Source organism: Chiloscyllium punctatum, chromosome 22 (genome assembly GCF_047496795.1).
Source record: "Chiloscyllium punctatum isolate Juve2018m chromosome 22, sChiPun1.3, whole genome shotgun sequence".
Lineage (NCBI taxonomy): Eukaryota > Metazoa > Chordata > Chondrichthyes > Orectolobiformes > Hemiscylliidae > Chiloscyllium > Chiloscyllium punctatum.
The window spans coordinates 47075579-47097840 of NC_092760.1; the positions used below are offsets into that span (position 1 = coordinate 47075579).

Below are 22262 nucleotides of genomic sequence, written 5' to 3' on the forward strand. Positions count from 1 at the left end.
GTTGAACATTAATGAAGTTGAACCCACAGGTCATATTTTTTCTATAAATTTGATTGATGTATCATTACATTTGTTCATGTGGAAGATCAATAGTGTATTATGTTTTGGCTTTTCATACTGCCTGTATTTAGCATGGTTAAATGCTATGAGTGGCAATATAGTCAATTGTTTCTTTTATTGCTGTCTCTTTCCAGATTTCAAACTACTTAAACTGGATGGTACGCAATCTCGCTGATATGGAAGTGCAACTAGGTGCTGTGCAAAGAGTAAACAGTCTTCTTAAAATTGAAACAGAAAACTATGAGGGACTTCTATGTGAGCATTCATTTCACAAGAAATCTAAATATAACAAAGCAGCCAATTAATGAAGGAAACTTCTAACATTTTTTTTTCTCATCCTGGTTACTCTGCTATAGCACCTTCCCAGATTCCTCCAAACTGGCCAGACGAGGGTGAAATTAAAATTCAGAATCTCAGCGTCCGGTATGACAGCAGCCTAAAACCAGTGCTAAAGAATGTGAATGCTCACATCAGCCCAGGACAGAAGGTAGGTTGGGAAATTGTCCTTGGCCAATATGAAGCTGTCAGACGGAGAAAGATGAAGTACTGCTTTAAATTGGCCTTCAAAATATTGAATAATAATCCAAAATCATGCAGCACCATGCTGAGCATCTGCCAGGAATGGTACAGAAGCAGTTTGGTCTCCTGAAGAAAAGTTTATTCCTAATGTCCTATTAGAGTTGGGTTGGAAAATGCAATCCCTTCCACTGGCAATTAATTAATGGCATGAATTGGAAACAGTACATCTATGAACTGGAGGGAAGGAGAACATCATGCCATGAATTAGGAGTTGAAAGTTGAGTTCACATTCTCTAAATGTTACATTCCTAACTTTGATGATGGCATTGAGTGTTAATTCAATACTGCAAGAATAATGGGAGACTTAAGAGGAAAGTGACTCCAGTCACACTCAAGTGTGTTTATAAGTAGCTTCAGAGTAATGCTCCTCCATTACATTATAAAATAGTTTGTTATGAGGACAAAGCTATCAAGTAGATTTTGTTTTTAAGCTCTACCCATTTAACACAATGTCAATACCATGGTATTGGTGCTGGAATAAAAGAAGGTTGTGTATCTAATAATGCGCTCTAATTGCTCAAAATATCTTGTTCATCTGAAATATTGTGTTTTTCAATGTGGCCTATTATGCGTCAATTCCATCAGTAAGACTGGACTCTACAGAGACATTGTATCTCCATCATCCAAGCTGTAGCATATATTTGAACATGCTTCATTGCACAAGTGTACCTCAACCAAAAGCATACGTTTTGGAGACAGAAGAAAAATGTATTTTAAGAGAGGATTTAAATATATTTGTTCCTTGTAGTTAGGAAAGTCAGTTATTTGCCAATGAAGCCAGTTGGAGACAGTGTTGTTTAATCCCTGTTTGATGATATCAAACCGAAAATTGGAATATTGAGAACCTTAAGGCATGCATAGTACAAAAACAAATAAGAACGTATAATGGTTAATGGAATAAGTGGTTAATTGAAAATAGATTAAAGTAGCTCTTAACTGTAATATTTTGACAAATACGAATCTGCAAGATTATTTATTCCTGAATAAATGATATGAAGGAGCCAGTGTTGAACTGGGTTGGAAAAGGACCTAAATCACACGACACCAGGATTATAGTCCGACAGTGCTTTTTAATCTGAAGGTTGCAAGTCCATGCTGTAATTGGTGCTCATACTTTAGGTAGTCATTCCAGTCTAATGAATGCTAAATTATCACAGCAGCTGTTCTTTAGATGGAACATTGAACTGAGACCTCCAGCTGTCTGTTCATATTAGCACACTTTAACAAAGAGCAGGGAAATTCTTTAGGGGTCCTGGTCAATACCCCTCTCTCAGTTAAGAGCACCAATTAAAAATAGAAAGTTCAAGTCATTCGTGCCACTATATTTGTGTAATTTTGATGGTGCAAAACAGGTGGTTTGTTTTCCAACACAACAGTAATTCATACCATGAGAATCTTATAACAAGACAGGACTCTGGCCTGGATTTTGTGGCCAGAGATAAAGCAAAAAATCTTCACATTCACTGTGTTTACAACTGTTGACAAACTTCTTGTGAGCTTTTAAGTAACAACTTATGGTTCCTAGAGATTTTTTTCTTGGGATCTGTGGTGCATGAGAGCAGATGTTTCTTCAACCAATCAAACTGAAGAATATTCACTGACCCAGAAGTTTAAATCAGCAAGTATAAGTATGAATATTTAATTCATTGCAAGATGAAGTACTGAAAGCAAAACTAAATGGCAAGATAGAGGAGATTAAGAGATATTACAGTATGTAAACAAAATGATAAGAAAATTGAATATAAAGTTAGCCTTATCATTTCTTAACCCAAAATCAGACCATTAAATGTAAATCACAACATGATTTTTCTAAGTATAATATTTATATTAGTACAACATGCCTTTGGTATGCATCTCTGAAGGCTTTACTGTGCATAACATTATGATATTCAATATTAGAATCTATTTATTACACAGGTTGGAATCTGTGGACGAACTGGTAGTGGGAAGTCTTCCTTTTCTTTAGCCTTTTTCAGGATGGTAGATATGTTTGAAGGTAAAATATTTTAATCTGTGTTTGTTTTGAATATTATGACTTCAGTTTTTTGAGCCAACTGATAACTGCCTTGCATTGAATCCTGGCTTGAACCTAAGCAACAGACATTGGTACTTTTAAATGCCTTGGTTGGCTGCACATAGTTCTGAAGCACTGTGATGCTGGTGGTATTGCCCAGCCAAGTGTCAAAGTAAATTTGCAATCACAAATGTTCGCCTGCTAAATACATAACAGCCAGTCTATTTTGCTATCCATCAAAGATATGTTGAAATTTTTCAATTCCCTTTTAGCTTGGCAGATATTTTGTTATTCTGTCCTCTTTACTGATCACTCTTGTTGGTAATCCAAGTGTCTTCTATGCAGATGTATGCCCACAAATCCCAATATCTACCTTTTGTGGAAGCATGATTAGCGAGTAAGAATTGGACTCCCATTTGGTGATCTTTTGCCAACTGAAACATAACTGTTTCTCTCTACAGATGCCACAATAACAAGCTGAGTGTTTCCAGCAATCTTTTATTTTCAGTTCTCTGGCTTCCATTAGCCTTTTCAGTTGGTATTGTATACTTTGCAACGCCCTCAAGTGCATTCATCTAGTTTTTCAGTAAGCTTATGTTAACTACCAATCATTAGGCTGTTTTATTTTACAGAAACTCAACATAGAAAACAATTGTTATATCCCTTTTTGCAAACAAAAGTACAATTTAGAGAGCAGAATCACTTTCCCCTGCTCATTTTTTGATTCTGTCTGGCTGTGGACTTTAAATGAGCATATTTTCCTTTGCCAGATGAAGCCAAATTTATTGACGGCCACTGTTTATTTTCTCTGACTCTCCCCCTGCATTCAAAGGAAATGAGAGGTTGATGTTCACAGTAATAAACTCGTTTTATTACACACAAACAGTTTAGCTTTCCTTTTCATATGATAGAAATATTATTGTCACTAAGTGAGTGTAGTTATAATAATTCTGTTTTCCTGTTATCACAAGTTATTTATTCTGGGAATGTACGACAAACACACCCAACTTGCGATTTCCTAGATAGGAAAATACATTCAGTTCACCACACTGTCATCAAAATTAAGAAATGACCTGTATCCTCTTCACCACACTCAGGCCCAACCATTTCACTACCATAACTACTTTTTGTGTGTAACAATTAAAAGCTTTGACCCAATAATAAGGATGAGGTGGTACTGTATTCATTTAGTTACAATCCTGATCACGTTGCTCTGTAGCATTATAAGGAAGTACATTCATCATGGCATGTTATCATAGACTCTTTTTCTCCTTGGTCTTTTTTGCCAATATTTCAGAACAGTGATGGTTTTCAAAATGTTTTTTTTTGTTATATTGATGTCCAAATAATTTAAGCAAAATAGACACTTGAGAACAATGATAAAACAGATGAAGGTTCATTTACATTCTATAGGAAATTAGATTATCACACTGGATTTGTTTGGGGTTTGCTTCATGTTAGTGTCAGCTGTGCCTCAGTTGGTGGCTTTCTCTCATTTTTGTGTCAGAATGTAGTGATTCATGTCTCACTTCAGAATGTGAGCACAAAATCTGGGTTGATACCCCAATACAGTACTAAGGAGATGCTGCAGTGTAGAAATTGTCACCTTTTGATGATAATGAACAGTGACCCATGCCTACCTTCCAGGATGGATATAAAAGATTCCATGGCAATTTTTTTTTTAAAATCATTTTTGCCTGTTACCCTCCCAATGTTTATTCCTCAACTGACAATGGAAAAGCAGATCATATAGTCATTATCACAATACTGTTTGTGGAAGCTTACAAATTTGCTACCGCGATTCCACAACAGTGATAATATTTCAGAAAAAGTAGTGGGTTGGCTGGAAAGTGTTTCAGAATGCCTGTAAGCGTAAGGTGCTGTTTAAATACATGTATTTCTTTTCTTAAAAAGACATCGTTTTACACATAAATATCTGGGCGATGAACTAACTATTTACTTCCCATTTCAAATCTAATCTTTATCATGCGTCAGGATAGCTTTTACAGAAGCATAGCTTAAAAGCATTTCTTCTGAGTCCTCTTTGTTTTTCTGCACAGGGAGGATAATTATTGATGGAATAGATATTTCCAAACTGCCACTGAACACTTTACGGTCCAGACTATCCATTATTCTTCAAGATCCTGTGCTATTCAGCGGTTCAATTCGGTGAGTATCCACCATAAGGTCGTCTGGCTCTACTACAAATAATTCAGCAAAGGCCACTGCACGATTAGTCATCCTCTGATGTAACCAGCTTAAATTTGAGAAAATGACATTTTTTACAATTGAAAAAACATTGCATCCATACAGTTTGGGACTTTGGGATTCTCTGGTATTTTGATGAGCTTATGTCTCAAGTGGTGTCAGAAAATATTTCCTAAAATAGATACTTTGAACCATTACCCAAAAGGAAAGTATACCGGGAGAAGCAATGCAGAGTAAATCTCTGTAATAGGAAGACGAATATGATTATTCTCTGATGGTTTTTGTGCTTGCACAAATAAGTTTGTGATGTCCCATAAGTAAAAATAATTGTCTATTATGAAGGTTGCAGGAAATCTCAACTAGAGTAATCTTAATGCCTCATATTTGGGCGTAATCTGTTTGATCACTTTTCAGTGCATTCCCTATGATAGTTGACTTAATGGGAAAGCTACTAAAGTTCTCCTGCACACATCAAAAAGTAATCACAGTACAGTCAACATGTTTACAGGTAAACCCCAGCAATGCAAAGGGTATACTGAACAGCATTAGATTCAAAGTAGCTAATTGGAATGATCTGGAAATTCACTTTGTTTTAAATAGGAATTGAGAGAAGAGTGGTGTTTCTTGATGACCTGTCAAACTCTTCACAAAAGAGTTTAAAGTAGGTTTTCCCTATTCCAAATCATAGCACAGATTGTTTATAATGTACATGGAGAAAAAATATACAGTAATCTAGGAGACTACTTTGATGATAAGATATGGACCTGATCATTTCATCTAGTCTTCACTGTCAATTAACAGGTCTGGCTCAAACACTAAATATCTTCATGCCGATGATGATTGTTACTTTTAAAACTACATCCTGCATTGCCTTTTTGTTTTACCCTAGTATTTGTAATTTCATACCAAAAGTTTTATTCAGCTCAAAAATCTGAATATTAATCTCCACATTAAGAAGGAATAAGTAGAATTAACATTGGAACTTAACTTCATACTTGGGAATAGAACTTCTCAGATTGAAAAGTCCCTTTTTTGAATTTATCTTAGAATTCATTGTGATCCAAAACTGAATGCAAATAACTATAAAATTCAAAAAAATATTTTAAATTGATCCCCTGACTACAATGATGTTCAATGAAATGAAACTGATATTTTAAGAAATATGTAAACATTAGAAAATAACATTCAATTAAAAGTACATTGACCACCAAGTCTGAGAATGACAGGTTAGCAGATTGTTGATCAGGATTTTGTAAGACAGGAATAAGAAGGTGATTTTGGAATTTGTGTTTGAATCAAAGTTTTCTTTTGTAGATTTAATTTGGATCCAGAGAAAAAATGCACAGACAGTGTGTTGTGGGAATCCCTGGAGATCGCTCAGCTCAAACATGTGGTGAAGTCGTTACCAGGAGGTTTAGGTAACATAGGCAATTTTATAATATGCAACAGTTATGCAGGGAAGCCACGAACAAAGTGTATGCTTTTATGTTAGCTAATCATCAACAAATTTGAGAATAAATCATCTCTGCTATTCTCCTTTGTTTCTTGTGTTTCTTCAATAGTGTAACTTGATGAGTTGGTTTTACATGTTTCAATTTACTATACACAAACTTTCTAACAATCCATATATTGCAGGTTAATACAGGTTTTATTCATTTAGCAAACCAATTCTTTCAAAATAGTATTGTTAAACCTGCCTATTGACTTTACACATAGAAAGTGAGGACTGCAGATGCTGGAGATCAGAGTCGAGAGTGTGGTGCTGGGAAAGCATAGCAGGTCAGGCAGCATCCCAGGAGCAGGAAAATTGAAGTTTCGGGTAAAAGCCCTTCATCAGAAATGAGGCTTGAGAGCCAAGGGGGTGGAGAGATAAATGGGAGGAGGGTGGAGCTGGGGAGGAGGTAGCTTAGATTTTGATAGGTAGAATAAGGTGGGGATAATGGTAATAGGTCAGAGAGGAGGGTGGAGCAGATAGATGGGAAGGAAGATTGACAAGTATAACAGGTCATGAGGATAGTGCTGAAGTTGGATCTGGGAAAAGGTGGGGGAGGGAAAATAATGAAACTGGTGTAATCCACATTCATGCTGTGTTGTTGGAATGTCCCAAGGTGGAAAATGAGGCATTCTTCCTCCAGGCATTGGGTGCTTAAGGTGTAGCGATAGAGGAGGCCCAGAACTGCATATACTTGGTGGAGTGGAAGGGGGATTTGAAGTGTTCGGCCATGTGGCGGTGGGGTTGGTTGGTGCGGGTGTCCTGGAGGTGTTCTCTGAAGCACTCTGCAAGTAGGCATCCTATCTCCCCAATGTAGAGGAGACCACATCAAGAGTAATGGATACAGTAAATGACATGATGTGAAAGTGCAGGTAAATCTCTGGCAGATGGGGAAGACTCTTTGGGGTTTTGGATGGAGGTGAGGGGTTTTACAGGAGGCAGAGTGGGAGAAGGTGTAGTCCAGGTAGTTGTGGGAGTCTGTGGGTTTGTAGAAGATGTTTGTGTTGAGTCGGTCACTGTTGATGGAGCTGAAGAGGTCCTAATTACAGGAGGCAGGGTAGTAGGAGGTGTAGTTCAGGTCCATTCCCTCCACGACTCTCTTGTCAGGTCCACACCCCCAACCGAACCACCATCCCCTCCCAGCACCTTGCCCTGCCATTTCAGGAATTGCAAAACCTGTACCCACATCTTCCCCCTCACCTCCTTCCAAGGCCCCAAAGGAGTCTTCCACATCAATCAGAGTTTTACCTGCACTTCCACACATGTCATTTACTGTACTCGTTGCGCCCAATTTGGTCCCCTCTACACTGGAGAAACCAGATGCCTACTTGCAGAATACTTCAGAGAACATTTCCAGGACACCTGCACCAACCCCTACCACCCTGTGGCTGAACACTTAAACTCCCCCTCCCACTCAACCAAGGACATGCAGGTCCTGGGCCTGTTCACCACACCTTTACCACACGACTCCTAGAAGAAGAATGCCTCATTTTCCAACTTGGGACCCTCCAACCACACGGCATCAATATGGATTTCACCAGCTTTCTCATTTCCCTTCCTCCCATCTTATCCCAGTTCCAACCTTCCAACTCAGCACCATCCTCTTAACCTGTCCTATCTTTCTATCTTCCTTCCCATCTAACCGGTCCACCCTCCCCTCCGACTTATCACCATTACCCCCACCTGTATCTACCGATTGCACTCAGCAACCTGTGCCCAGCCCCAACCCCCTCTCATTTATCTCTCCACTCCCTTGGCTCATAAGCCTCATTTCTGATGAAGGGCTTTTGCCCAAAACATCAATTCTCCAGCTCCTCTGATGCTGCCTGACCTGCTGTGCATCCAGCACCATACTCTTGACTTTTGAGTTTACCTGTCTGAGCATCTTTATCAATGTCTTTACTTCATTCTATCTCTCTCATAAACTGGACAGTGGAGAAGACATTTTTGCATAGGTCTTAAGTTTATATTTTTGATACACAATTAAAATTCTGCTGGCTTAAAGTCTGAAGGTGCAAGCATTTATTGAGCTTTAAGTGCATCTGTGGGAAAGAAAAGTTTGGATAAAAGCAGTGCATATGATTGAGTAAATTTGAGTGGGACAGGTATTGTATAAAAGAGATTGCACGTGAGGGGGAGAGAGAAAATGGAGTGAAATTCATTTTGACAGATACTGCAAAGTGACCACTAGCAAATTGGCAATCCATTTTATAGTCTGCATGATTTTCTTTTCTAATGAAGCCATCAAAAAGAAAATGCAAAGTAGTTGGAAAAGAGCTATTATTTCAAATATTTTGAGCTACAGTACAATGTGAATTTCACGTCCTCGAAGACTGAATAATTAGTTATAACTAGAACAATGAATGTGTTTTTCCAGATGATTTCAAAATTAGATTTTACTTTGAATAAAAGGAAACTATTTTCATGTTTTTATATTTAGTTCAGAGTGACAGAGAGAGATTTAAAATTGAAGAGTGAGAGAGGAAAAGTAAATGTTTACTGCATCTGTGTTGATGGTGTATGGGAATCTAGATATGATTAATTCAGAGAAGATTTATTTAGTTGCCTTTGGTTATCAAAGAACAAAGAAAATTTACAGCCCAGGAACCAGCCCTTCGGCACTCCAAGCCTGAGCCAATCCAAATGTACTGTCTAAACATGTCGGTCAATTCCTGAGTATTTGTATCCCTCTGCTCCCCACCTACTCATGCATCTGTCCAGACGCATCTTAAATAAATCTACCGTGCATGCCTCTACCACCTCTGCTGGCGTTCCAAACGCCTACCACCCTTTGTGTGAAGTAATTGCCATGTGTATCCCCCCTTAAACTTTTCACCTCTCACCTTGAAAGCTTGACTCTCGTTATTGAATCCTTCACCCGGGGGAAAAAGCTTGTCTCTATCCACTCTTCATGATTTTGTAAACCTCAATCCAACCTACTCAACCTTTCTTCATAGCTAGCACCTTCCATACCAGACAATATCCTCGTAAACCTTCTCTGCACCCTCTCCAAAGCGTCCACATCTTTTTGATAATGTGGCGACCATAACTCTACATAGTATTCTAAATGCGGCCGAACCAATGTCTTGTATAATGTCTTTTTACTTCCAATAGATGATGAACAAATAATTTACCTTTTTCCAGGAACTAATTTAATATACTTGCTTTCCTGTGTTGAATTTTTGTGTTGTAATCAGAAAACAAGAATATCTCATTTCTGTCTATACATCCATATTTTCACCTTCTGAATACATGGGTGAGAGGGTTTGCATTTTCCAGCTCTCCAGGCAGTGTTGGAGGAGTTTGGATGCCAAAGCAGGCTGGTTAGAAAATTCAACTCTAGAAGTCCTATTTTTCAAACATACAACCATCCCCCTGAGAAAAAAACCTCCAAGTCCAATAGTAAAATGTTAAATCTCCTTTATGTGGTCAAAGAACAGTACAGCAAAGTAACAGCCCTTTTGGCCCATCAAGCATATGCCAATGCATAATGCCTTTCAACACCGTCCATATCCCCCCCCTTTCTGGCCTAGTCATGTATCTGCTTCTACCACCTCCTCTGGCAGTGCATTCCAGGCACTTATCACCCCCTGTGTGTGTGTGTGTGGGGGGGGGGGGGGGGGGGAAAGAAAACCTACCTCGCACACATTTCCTTTAAATTTTCTCCCTTTTACTTTAAACCTATATCCTGAATTAGTTGACATTTCTACACTGGGGAAAAAAAACTCCAACTATCCATTCTATCCATGCATCTCATAATTTTGTAAACCTTTATCAGATTGCCCCTCAGCTTCTGATGTTCAAGTGAAAATAAACTGAGTTTGTTCAATCTCTCCTCATAATTAATACACTCCAAACCAGGCAACATTCTTTTCTGGACCCTCTCCAAAGCCTCGATATCCTTCTGGTAGTGTGATGGCCAGAACTGTACCTAATATTCCAAATATGGCCTTCCTAAAGTTCTATACAGCTACAACATGACTTGCCAATTTTTGTACTCAGTGCTCCAAATGATGAAGGCAAGCATGGCATCAGCCTCCTTAACCACCTTATTCACTTGTGTTGCCACTATCGTGGAACTGTGGACCTGTACGCCTTAGTCCCTCTGTATGTTAATGCTTCTAATAGTTCTGTGATTTACTGCATAATCCCTCCTGCATTAGACCTTCCAACATGCATCACTGGATTAAATTCCATCTGCCATTTCTCCAGTCAAATCTCCAGCCTATCTATAAACCTGCTAAATCCTCTGGTAATCCTCCTCAACCGGTCATTCAGTTGTAAACACAATCTTGTTCAGTAGTAACGTAAATAACCTCTTAAAACTGTTAATACAATACACAAGCCCCTCTTGAAGAAAGTGTTACTTTGACTTTTGAAACATATGCATGCATTTATAATTGGCTTAGCCATCAAAACAAACCAAGTTCCAAAAAAGGAAGCCTATTGAAACATGAAAAACTCTTGGCTTTTTTTTTAAGTCACACTAAATGGCCTATCAATCAAACCAGTCTAAATGCAGGTAACCTTTTTCCTAATTGAAGATTCCAGACCATTTTTAACTAATTTTTTTTCTAATTTGTTGCAACTTTACTAGTATTTTATGTTCAGTCTCTTTAAACACAAGTGCAACAGGATTTTGATCAGATTGTCACTTCTCAGCCCAGAGAAGTGGGCCAGAGTTTGGCCAGAGTTTAGTTTAGATAAATGTGAGGTGCTGCAGTTTGGAAATGGAAAACAGAGCAGAAAATGGAAAACAGAGCAGAACTTATACACTTAATCGTAAGGTCCTGGGGAGTGTTGCTAATCAGAGACCTTGGAGTGCGGGTTCATTGTCCCTTGAAAGTGAAGTTGCATGTAGATAGGATAGTGAAGATGATGTTTGGTATACTTTCCTTTATTGGTCAGTGCATTGAGTATAGGAGTAAGGAGATCATGTTGTGGATGTACAGGACATTGGTTAGGTCACTTTTTGAATATTGTGTGCAATTCTGGTCTCCCTCCTATAGGAAGGATGTTGTGAAACTTGAAAGGGCTCAGAATAGATTTACAAGGATATTGCCAGACCTGGAGGGTTTGAGCAATAGGGAGAGGCTGAATAGGTTGGAGTTGTTTTTCCTGGAGTGTCAAAGATTGAGAGGTGACCATATAGAGGTTTATAAAATCATGAGTGGCATGGAGAGGTTAAATAGACAAGGTCTTTTCCCTGGGGTGGGGGAGTCCAGAACTAGAGAGCATAGGTTGAGAGTGAGGGGCCTAAGGGGCAACTTTTTCATACAGGGTGGTGGGTTCATGGAAGAGCTGGCAGAGGAAGTGGTGGAGGCTGGTACAACTACAACATTTAAAAGGCATCTGGATGGGTATATAAATAGGAAGAGTTTAGAAGGATTTGGGCCAAGTGCTGACAAATGGGACTAGATTAATTTAGGATATCTGGTCAGTATGGATGAATTGGACCAAAGGGTTTGTTTCCATGCTATACATCTCTATGACTCTAAGTGGGCTCCTTTGGCAGTTTAAGCCCATTCGAAGGCACTTGGTAGTTGAGAGATTTGGCATCAGGAAGAGGCACAGGCGTATTATATTCTCACCTTTGTTCAGCAAACTTTCTGTGGTTTTGCTGAGAATGAAGTAGGTCAGAGTGACTACCTGCCTTAACCACGGGCAATCATAAATGCAAGGGTGTGCCTAAAGATGAGGACATGCTAGCCAGTTCCCACCTTAAAGAACCTAGCATCAGCCCATACCCACCCAACCCACACCAACACTCCCAACTCTTGACTAAAACCCTGATTCACATTTTTCAGCTGATGTTCTGTGACAGATTCCTAACATTCATCACGAGTGTTGCAAGTCTCTGCCTCCATTATTTGAATTAAATGACATCGTCTTGACCCCACATACTTCGGCACAATCAGTGCAGGATATCCCTAATGGACACATTCTGACACTTATTATCATGCTTAATATTTGGTCCTTCAAACTAATTTCAATTCTGAAACAATAAATAATATAGTAGTCATTAGAAACATGTTTAGGCTGAATAAGGGGGGAAAAACCTAATCACCTATGCCTTTTTCACATCATTTCAGAAACATAGGAACCTTTAGGTCTCATTCCATGTGATATGAAAGTTTAGGTAAAAGTTAACTGTCGCAAGAATGATTACCAAGATTCCTATTTTGTTTCTTTTCACGTTTGAATGGTAGATGCTATAGTTACTGAAGGAGGAGAAAATTTTAGCTTGGGTCAGCGTCAACTGTTTTGCTTGGCGAGAGCTTTTGTACGCAAGAGTAGTGTGCTGATCATGGATGAAGCTACAGCCTCAATAGACATGGCAACCGTGAGTACCAAGCTTCAACTTCCACTACTGGATTTTTCAGTGTGAGACTTCACTACAGGGATCTATGATATGGTTTTAGGAATTGCATTGTAAAGGTATTTCAATCCTGGAAATTCCAAAGTCTTCCACTCTAACTTTGATAGTATTCAATGGTATCCCCACAAAGATGGTTTAAAGGAGTCAATTAGATCAACATCTGTTCTCGAAAATCTTATGTCTCTCTAATTAGAAGTTAAATTCTATCTAGACAAAGAGAATATTTAGATACAGTCAGTACAGATTTAAAAATGGACATTTGTGCCTGTTAGGGATACAGGATGGATGAGCTAACTAACCATGGCAGTGTGGTACAGGACGCCATTCAAGAGGGAGGAATAAGAATGAATGCAGAGATAGTAGGGAAGAGTACAGTGAGAGAAAATGATACTATTCTCTGCAGCAAACGTGCATGAGTCTAGATGGCAGTATTGCCGGCCTAGTGTCATTGGTCCAGGACATCTGCTCAGAGCTGGAGAGGAACTTGCAGTGGGACGGGGAGGATCCAGTCATCAGGTCCATGTAGGTTCCAGAGGAGATTCTGCGTAGTCAGGATGAGGATCTAGATCTCAAATTAAAAAGCAGAACTTCAAAACGTCATCATCTCTGCTTTAGGAACGATGTGTAAATTGGCACAGGGCATATCAGATTAGAGTTGAATGCATGGCTGAAAGACTAGTGGGAGAAGTATGTTCAGGTTCGTGATGCACTGGCACGAGAACTGAAGAAAGTGGGAGCTGCACCAATGGGGCAGTAACCACCTGAACTGTACTAGGTCTGATGTTCTTACCAATTTCATAACTAAGGGAGAGGATTTTAAACTAAATGGTGGCAACAAGGGATCACATTTGGGAAGATGTTTGACTTGGCCAGCATAATCAGGGCCAAAGAGAAAGGCAGGAAACAATAAACAGATGTGACCCACAAAATCCTAACCAGTAAAACTACAAAAAGATAGGGCTCTTGGTGCAGTGATAGTATCTTTGAGCCAGGCAGCCCTGAGTTCAAGTCACACCTCTTCAAGGGGTGTGTGATAGTATCGCTGAATAGGTTGATTTAGAAAACAGGTAAAACTTATAAACTCTTAACAGGACTAGACAGGGTAGATGTAGGAAGGATGGTCCCAGTGGTGGGGGAGTCCAGAACCAGGGTCACAATCGAATGCTATGGGGTAAACAATTTTAGGACTGAAATAAGGTAAAATTTCTTCACCCAGGGAGTGGTGAGCCTAAGGAATTTGTTACTGCAGAAAGCAATGGAGGCCAAAACATTCTGATTTCCAGAAGGAGATGGATATAACACTTAGGGCTAAGAGATCAAAGGACATAGGAGAGAATCCGGATCTGTCTACTGAGTTGGATAATCAACTATGATCATAATAGATGCAGAGCAGGCTCGAAGGGCCAAATGGTCTAATCCTGCTCCTGTTTTCTACGTTTCTGTGTGACAGGAATGAATATAGGGACAGGAGTATTCTGTTCTGCCATTCAATAAGATCATGGCTGATCTGTGGCCTAACCCCATATACCTGCTTTGGACCCATATCCCTCGATACCTTTGCTTAATAAAAACTTTGTCTATCTTGGATTTAAATTCAACAATTGAATTAGTATTGATTACCATTTTATGATGAAAACAAGAATACAAAAAGAGTGAACTAACAGATTAGACTAAATTTTGCAAAGAGGTGAAAAGTATAAAACTTAAAGGCTCTTGATCTGAAGGAGCAAATTGCTGCAGGTGCTAGAATCTGTACTGAAAGCAAAAATGCTGGAAATCATAGTGGATCAGACAACATCCACGGAGAGAGGGCAAGCTAATGTTTTGTGTCTGGATGACTCCTCTTCAGAGCTCTCTCTCCATAGATGCCACCTGACCCACTGTGATTTCCAGCCTTCTGCCTGAATGCATTTAGGATTTGAAACAAATCTGACATTGGAAATAGAAATGAATAAGTATGATCTGGAAGCCATTACAGAGACATGGTGGCAAGTTACATGAAGGGTGCAGGACATTTTGGAGGGATGGCGAACTAGGAAAAGATGGAGGGTTAGCTGTGTTTGTTAATGGTGGGCATTAACAGAATAGAGAGGAATGACTTAAATTCAGGAAACCATTCAGTCATCAGGAAACCAAGATGTGAAAATACTTTGGGTAGAAATGATAAATGTTAAAGAGAAATTACTTGTGGAAGTGGTATGCAGGGCTCCTAGTAGTAACCACACGGTTAGAAACACAAAGGAAGAAATAACGAGCTTGTCAGAAAGGAATGACAATCATGGTAGTGTTTAACCCACATATAAACTGGAAAAATCAGAAAGGAAAGGCTATTTCAGAATAGTTTCTTAGAGCAACATATTCCAGAGCTGACCAAAGAGCACTTACAGGCAGATTTTCTAAGAGTGGTCATCTCTCTCATTTTGCCATTCTGTCCCTTCTTTATTAGCAAAAAAAAAGAGTTCAGTATTTTTGACAACAGATTCTGATCAGGGTTCCTTCAGAAATGGAGAACGTTACTTCCATGCTGACAGTTCTTTTGTAGCACGAACCAACAGGGGGAATTAACCACACCCCCTTTTCACAGCAGTCAGCTACTGTATTCTGACATTTAAAGCTTTATCACTTCCTGCCTTTCTCTTTGGTCCTGATTCTACAAGTCAGTTTAAAACATCTTACAAATTTGATGTCTCGTCCACATTCCCTTAGTTATACAATTATCAAGCACAGCCACTTTGACAGCTGCTGTGAAATAGTAAGTTTTCATAAGTGAGTTTGATTTTAGGGTATAGGGAGGGTAGGGTACTGGATGGGTAGATGGGTAGGATGCTACTGGGTAGGTAGTGGGTTGCCAGCTGGATAGGGGCAGAATGTTAGGGGTCAGGACGCTAGTTGGTTAGGGAGCAAGATGTTACATGGTTGGGATGCTAGGTGGGAAGGGTGTCAGGGTGGCAAGGTAGCCAGGAAGGTGGTTCAGTGTTTGAGCTGGAAGAAATGGCAGGGAAAAATTTGGTCCAACAGGGAGGCAAGAAGGATAAGTGGGGGAGGGATTGGTACAGCAGGGGATCTGGACCCATGTTAGGAAAGAGGGTTGGGAGCGGATTTGGGGAAGAAGTGTTGTCTGAATATTGGATCATTGGGATATTGGCTCTGGAGTGGTGGAAGGGATGTCAGGTCTAACCGCAGGGTAAGTGTGGTGTCTGGTTGTGATGGTGGTGGGGGAAGAGCAGGGAGGAGCAGTGGGGCATTGTCAGGTCTGGCGATGTAGGAAGGTAGTGGTCAGGTCTGGCAGGGCTAAAGGGAGCATGTCTGGTCATGGGAGAAGAGGGGTCTGGTCTGACAGAGGGGAAGCGGAGTGTCAGGTTTGATGGGGATAAGAAAGCATGTCTGGCATTGGGGGAAGGCCGGTAATGTTCAGCCACAGGGGAAAGGTTCATGGAGCAGGGGTAGGTGGTGTTGGGTTTTAGTGAGGTATCAAATCAGGGTCTGAAGATGGGGGAATATGTAGTCGAAGGATTGTGAGTTAAGTATGTGTCAGTTAAATAGTTACTCAAGGGATAAACAAAGCCTTTTTTATTCCTTTTCTTTTACTATATAGTTTCATCAGCTCCTTCTGAATTGCTCTGATTTAAAGGAAAACTCTGAGGGTCCCAGGCATAGGGGAATTGCCCAGCAGAATTATCAATTTCTTGAGTATTTCCTTTAGAGCCTGCTGTCATGGAGTTCTGTAGGGTCTCCATGTGCAACTAATATCTACATTGGAATAACATCTGTCTAGTCATGAGGAAATCTGGGTCTTGACGTTGTACAATGAGATAGGGTTAGTTTGTGATCTCCAAGTGAAGGCATCCCTATGTAACAGCAATCATAATACAATTTGAGGGAGAGAGAAATGGGTCCAAGATTTTTTTAAATATAAATTTAAACAATGGGAATTTTGCAGGCATGAAAGCATAGCTGTCTAAAGTAAATTGGTGAACTAAATTAATGGATAAATCAACTAAGATGCAGTGGCACAATTTAAGGGGATATTCAGAAATCACAAGGAAGAAAATTTCCAAAGGGTAGTCCAACAATCTATGGTTAACTAGGAATGTCAAATATCAAATTAAAAAGAAAAACCTTATGATTGTGTGCAAAAGGCAGGTGGCATGTCAGAATACTGGACAGAATGCAAAAAAAAAAGAATGACCAAACAATTAATAAAGGGATAAATTAGAATGTGAGAGGAAGTTAGACAGAAATATAAAAACAAAGTAAGAGTTTCTATAAACATCTGAGAAAGAAAGGATTTAGCAAAGTGAGTTCTTTGGTAAGTTAGATTGGAGGTTTAAATATGGAAAATAAGAAGTCACTGATGAATTGAATAGATAGTTTGCATTGGTCTTCACAATAGAGGACACAAGAAACTTTCAAGAAGCAATGATAAATCAGAAAATGGAAGAGGGAGGAGCTCAGAAAAATCACAATCAACAGAAGTAGTGGTGAATGAATTGTGGGAGTTTGAGCTGACAAGTGCATGGGTCTTGATGGGTTTTATGCTAGGGTCTTTAAAAAAGTGGCAAGTGAAATAGTTGTTGACTTGGTTTAATTTTCAAAAACTCTTTTGATTCGACAATGGACTCATTAGATTGGAAAAGAGCAGAAGTGAGTACGTTAGGCAAAAAGGGGGTGCAGAAAGCAGTATGCTTAACATCTGTCAAAGACCAAATATTAGAAACAATTAGTAAAGACATTAAAACAGTACCCTTGGATCAGGAGAAGTCAACATGGTTTTCTGAAAAGGAAATCATATCTGACCAATCTATTGGGGTTTTCTTTGTGAAAGTAACAGATGCTATGGATAAAGGGACGGACAGTACTTAAACTTACAGAAGGCATTTGATAAGTTGCCACATCAAGAGTTATAACAGAAAATAAAAGCTCATGGTGTAGAGAGTGGCATATTGATCGAGATTAGCTGCCCAACAGAAAGCAGAAAGTTGGTGTAAATTGTTCTTTTTCAGTTTATCCAGATGTAGCAAGCGGTGGGTCACTAGAATTTTAGCTGGGACCTCAACTATTTACAATGTTTATTTGATGAAGGGACGACAGGCATAATTGCCAAATTTGCTGACAAGATAGGTTGGAACATAGTAGCAGGCGTAATTTGAGATATTCAAGATGATAAAAGGTGTGGATAAAATAGACATGGAGTTGATGCTTCCTCTTGTCGGGCATCCAAGGACAAGAAGTCATATTCTTAGGATAAGAGGTAGCAAATAAGATATGATGAATGGCTGTGGATCCTGGGATTGTATTCATTAGAGTTTAGAAGGTTGAGGGGAGACCTAATAGAAACTTACAAGAGAATGCATGGCTCAGAAAGGGTGGATGCTGGGAAATTGTTTCCATCAGGCAGGGATATTAGGACTCATGGGCACAGCCTTAGAATTATAGAGACATAGATGTACAGCATGGAAACATACCCTTTGGTCCAATCCGTCCATGCCGACCAGATATCCCAACCCAATCTAGTCCCACCTGCCACTACCTGGCCCACATCCCTCCAAACCCTTCCTATTCATATACCCATCCAAATGCCTCTTAAATGTTGCAATTGTCCCAGCCTCCACCACTTCCCCTGGCAGCTCATTCCATACTTGTACCAGCCTCTGTGAGAAAATGTTGCCCCTTAGGTCTCTTTTATATCTTTCCCCTTTCACCCTAAACCTATGCCCTCTTGTTCTGGATTCCCTGACCCCGGGGAAAAGACCTTGTCTATTTACCCTATTCATACCCCTCATAACTTTGTAAACCTCTATAAGGTCACCCCTCAGCCTCCGATGCTCCAGGGAAAACAGCCTCTTCCTATAGCTCAAATCCTCCAACCCTGGTAACATCCTTGTAAATCTTTTCTGATCCCTTTCAAGTTTCACAACATCTTTCTGATAGGAAGGGCACCAGAATTGCATGCAATATTCCAACAGTGGCCTAATCAATGTCCTGTACAGCTGCAACATGACCACCCAACTCCTGTACTCAATATTCTGATCAATAAAGGAAAGCATACCAAACGCCTTCTTCACTATCCTATCCACCTGCGACTCCACTTTCAAGGAGCTATGAACCTGCAGTCCAAGGTCTCTTTGTTCAGCAACACTCGCTAGGACCTTACCATTAAGTGTATAAGTCCTACTAAGATTTGCTTTCCCAAAATGCAGCACCTCGCATTTATCTGAATTAAACTCCATCTGCCACTTCTCAGCCCATTGACCCATCTGGTCAAGATCCTGTTGTAATCTGTTGTAATTAGAGGAGGTCAATTTAGAACAGAAATGAGGAGACAGAGAGTGGTGGAATTCACTGCCACGGAGTGCAGTGGAGGCCGGAATGTTTAGTGTCTTCAAGGCAGAGATTGATAAATTCTTAGTCTCGCAAGGAATGAAGACATGCAGGGAGAGTGTAGATAAGTGGCATTGTAATGTCCATCAGCCATGATTGAATAGCGGAGTGGACTCGATGGTCTGAATGGCCTTACGTCCACTCCTATTTCTTATGGTCTTATAAATTTAAAACAGAGTTGAGGAGAAACTACTTTTCTCAAAGGGTTGTGAATCTGTGGAATTTGCTACTCCAAAGTGCAATGGATACTGGGAGAGTGAGTAAACTTAAGGAGGAGTTAGACATGTTTTTAATTGGTAATGCGTTGAAGGGATATGGGGAGAAGGCAGGAAAATGGGGCCGAGGAGCATATGAGGCATGATCAATAGGGGGAGCAGACTCGATGGGCCGAATAGCCTAATTCTGGTCTTATATTTTATGAACTTATAAAAGGGCATTCAGCCCATCAAGCTGCCATGCTATTCAATTTTTTTTTACATTTCAAATGTCTATTCACCCCTTCCCTATACCCCTGTATGCAGGAAGAGTGACGGCACTATGGTGTTGCCTTATGAGAAAAGGTCGAACATGCTAGACTTGTACCTGCTGCAAGAATAGTAAAATATCACTTGATTGAAACATAAGTTCTTGAAGACCCTCGATAGGGTTGATATAGAGAGTATACTTCCTGTTGTGGGAGAACCTGAAACTGGGATCGCTATTCAAAAATCAGGGCTATCCCCTTTAAAACACAGTTAGGGATATTTTTTAATCTGAGGGTCATAAGCCTCTGAACTCCCTTCCTGAAAATGTAATGCAGCAGAGTATTTTCAAGGTGGCAGTAGATAAAGTCTTGGTAATCAAGAGGGTGAAAAGCTACCAGGTGTAAGCAGACATGTATTTGAAGTTACAAGCTGAACAGCCATGATTTTATAGCATAGAGACAGATGCTGGAATCCAAAATAGACAGGCAGGTGGCTGGAAGAACACAAAAAGCCAGGCAATATCAGGAGGTGTAGAAGTCAACACCTCAAGTGTAACCCTTCAGCAGTCCTGAAGAAGCGTTACTCTCGAAACGTTGACTTCTCCACCACCTGATTTGCCTGGCTCACTGTGTTCTTCCAGCCTCCTGCCTGTCTCTATTTTATCACTTTATTGTATGGCAGAACAGGCTCAAAGGGCTGGCTGCTCCAAATTCACATGCTTGTTTGTAACTCTAAAATCCCATAGAAATGGGGGATAATGTCACAGTTGTTAAGAATTTTGCCTTGGAGAAGTTCCCACATGGGTACATTGTTAGAGACCATTAAAGGCCTTGAATTAGGGGAGACATTGCAATCTGGATTAGAAATTTGTTGGTAGATAGAGAAAGGACTGTACAGATGTTTCAGAACTTCAAAGTGGCCAATAGTGCCCCACAATGTTCAGTACTGGAGCTATTTCTTTTCGGTGTCTGCATCAATTATTTGCTTACTGGCCTACAGCCCAATATGTTGAAAATAGTAAGATATAAAATAGGAGTTTTAGTTAACCTTATTTAGCCATCTGAAGTATTAACGTTTAAAGGTGGGTGGGGTGGGGGGTGGTGGGGGGAGAAGAGTGAAGTGAAAATTAACAGACTGATTTCAATGTGAGTAAGTGAGGTAATATTTTCACAGAATAGCAAAAGAAAGGAGGCTTAATGAATGTATGTTCAGTGGTGTGAATGAACGCCAGGTTGTAGACCTACAGATAAACTTGATAAAGCTGTAGAAAATCTTGGGTTATATCCCAGTTCATAGAAATTATAAAAGCTAAGAGATACAGAAGAACCGATATAAGATCTTAGAGTGCTGCCTACAATTTAGGCTCCCCGTGAGAGAAAATGTAATAAAGTTTTAGAAAGGGCAGCATGGAGATTCATTAAATGTGGGAAATGTTGTATCTGATGTTAGATGCCAGTAACTCAACAATGAAGCATAGCTTGCAAAGATAGGTTCCCTTGGATATTTCCAGCTGGATGATCATAGGTCAGTTCGTAAAATTCCATGTGTAAAGTGAAGTGCATCACAGTCACCTCAGATAAATCTGCTTTTCATCCCTCCTTTTATAATCACTTCCAATAAAAGCTTTAAGTATTCAAATATCAAAGGTCATACATTACTGGTCTGTAGCCCTGGTTTTATACATTACTGGTCTGTAGCCCTGGTTTTATACAGGTGAATTCTATTTCCAATGAGAAGATTAAGTCCATGACACCTACTTTGCTGCATTACCAAGGAATTTAAATATTACTCTTGCGTTTCTCCAGAATTTTTGAATACAGATTTTACTGCAATGTGACCAAGACTGAGATACAAATAATGAATAAAATTAAATGCCAGTCAGTCAGCTTGGAAAGATGCAGCAAACTGTAAATTCCTGTACCAAACTGCAAATGGAGAGGTTGCCAATATAAACAGAAAACTGACAGTCCACACCAGAACCTGGGACTGATATTCCTGACAATGGAACTTCCCTCATTTCCAGTTACCCCATACCACCTCCACACTTGTATCAGAAAATCAGAGGCCCACAAATGACAGTGTGCTAATGAGCTCTCCAATGAGTGCTTTTGCAAAATGTTTTTCCTTTTCAAGTGGTGGGAGACTTATTGCATTCCACATCCTCCCAAATGATCTATAAATAGCCAGTTAATGCTAGCAATTCACCTGTTGTATTTAAGTGAAATCCAATGACAGAAATCAATCATATTTTCATATCATCATCATCATTGGGTGGGCAGAGTATTTGTGCATATTCACAATGTCCATGTAAGAAAAACACCCTATACTGATACTTCTGAAGAAGAGACATACAGGAGGTGAAACCTTAATTCTGTTTCTCTCTCCACAGTTGTTGCCAGAGCTGCTGAGTTACTTTAACATTTCAGTGCTTGTTTCAGATTTTCAATATCTGCAGTATTTTGCTTCTACACACCTACTTGATGCTATATGGTACTTGATTAGTCTAGGAATATCATATGTGGATACATCTGATATAACTTTTCTGTGAAGAAAATTGGTGATTCATTATCGGGAATGTAGAGACAGTAAGAACTGCAGATACTGGAAAGTTAGAGTTAATAAAATGTGGAGCTGGAAAAAACACAGCAGGTCAAGCAGCATCAGAGGAGCAGGAGACTTGACGTT

At 39.7% G+C, this 22262-nt stretch overlaps 1 protein-coding gene across 6 annotated transcripts in view; it reads left to right on the forward strand.

The window, feature by feature from the left end:
* The window catches only part of abcc8 (ATP-binding cassette, sub-family C (CFTR/MRP), member 8), a 225890-nt gene that overhangs the window by 195204 nt on the left and 8424 nt on the right, over positions 1 to 22262 (forward strand). For all 6 annotated transcript variants that reach the window (XM_072592226.1, XM_072592229.1, XM_072592230.1 and 3 more), the window contains 6 exons: positions 195 to 315; positions 417 to 547; positions 2557 to 2635; positions 4714 to 4822; positions 6176 to 6279; positions 12563 to 12696. In XM_072592226.1, coding sequence (XP_072448327.1) covers positions 195 to 315; positions 417 to 547; positions 2557 to 2635; positions 4714 to 4822; positions 6176 to 6279; positions 12563 to 12696 — 678 coding nt within the window. The remainder of the gene's footprint in view (positions 1 to 194; positions 316 to 416; positions 548 to 2556; positions 2636 to 4713; positions 4823 to 6175; positions 6280 to 12562; positions 12697 to 22262) is intronic.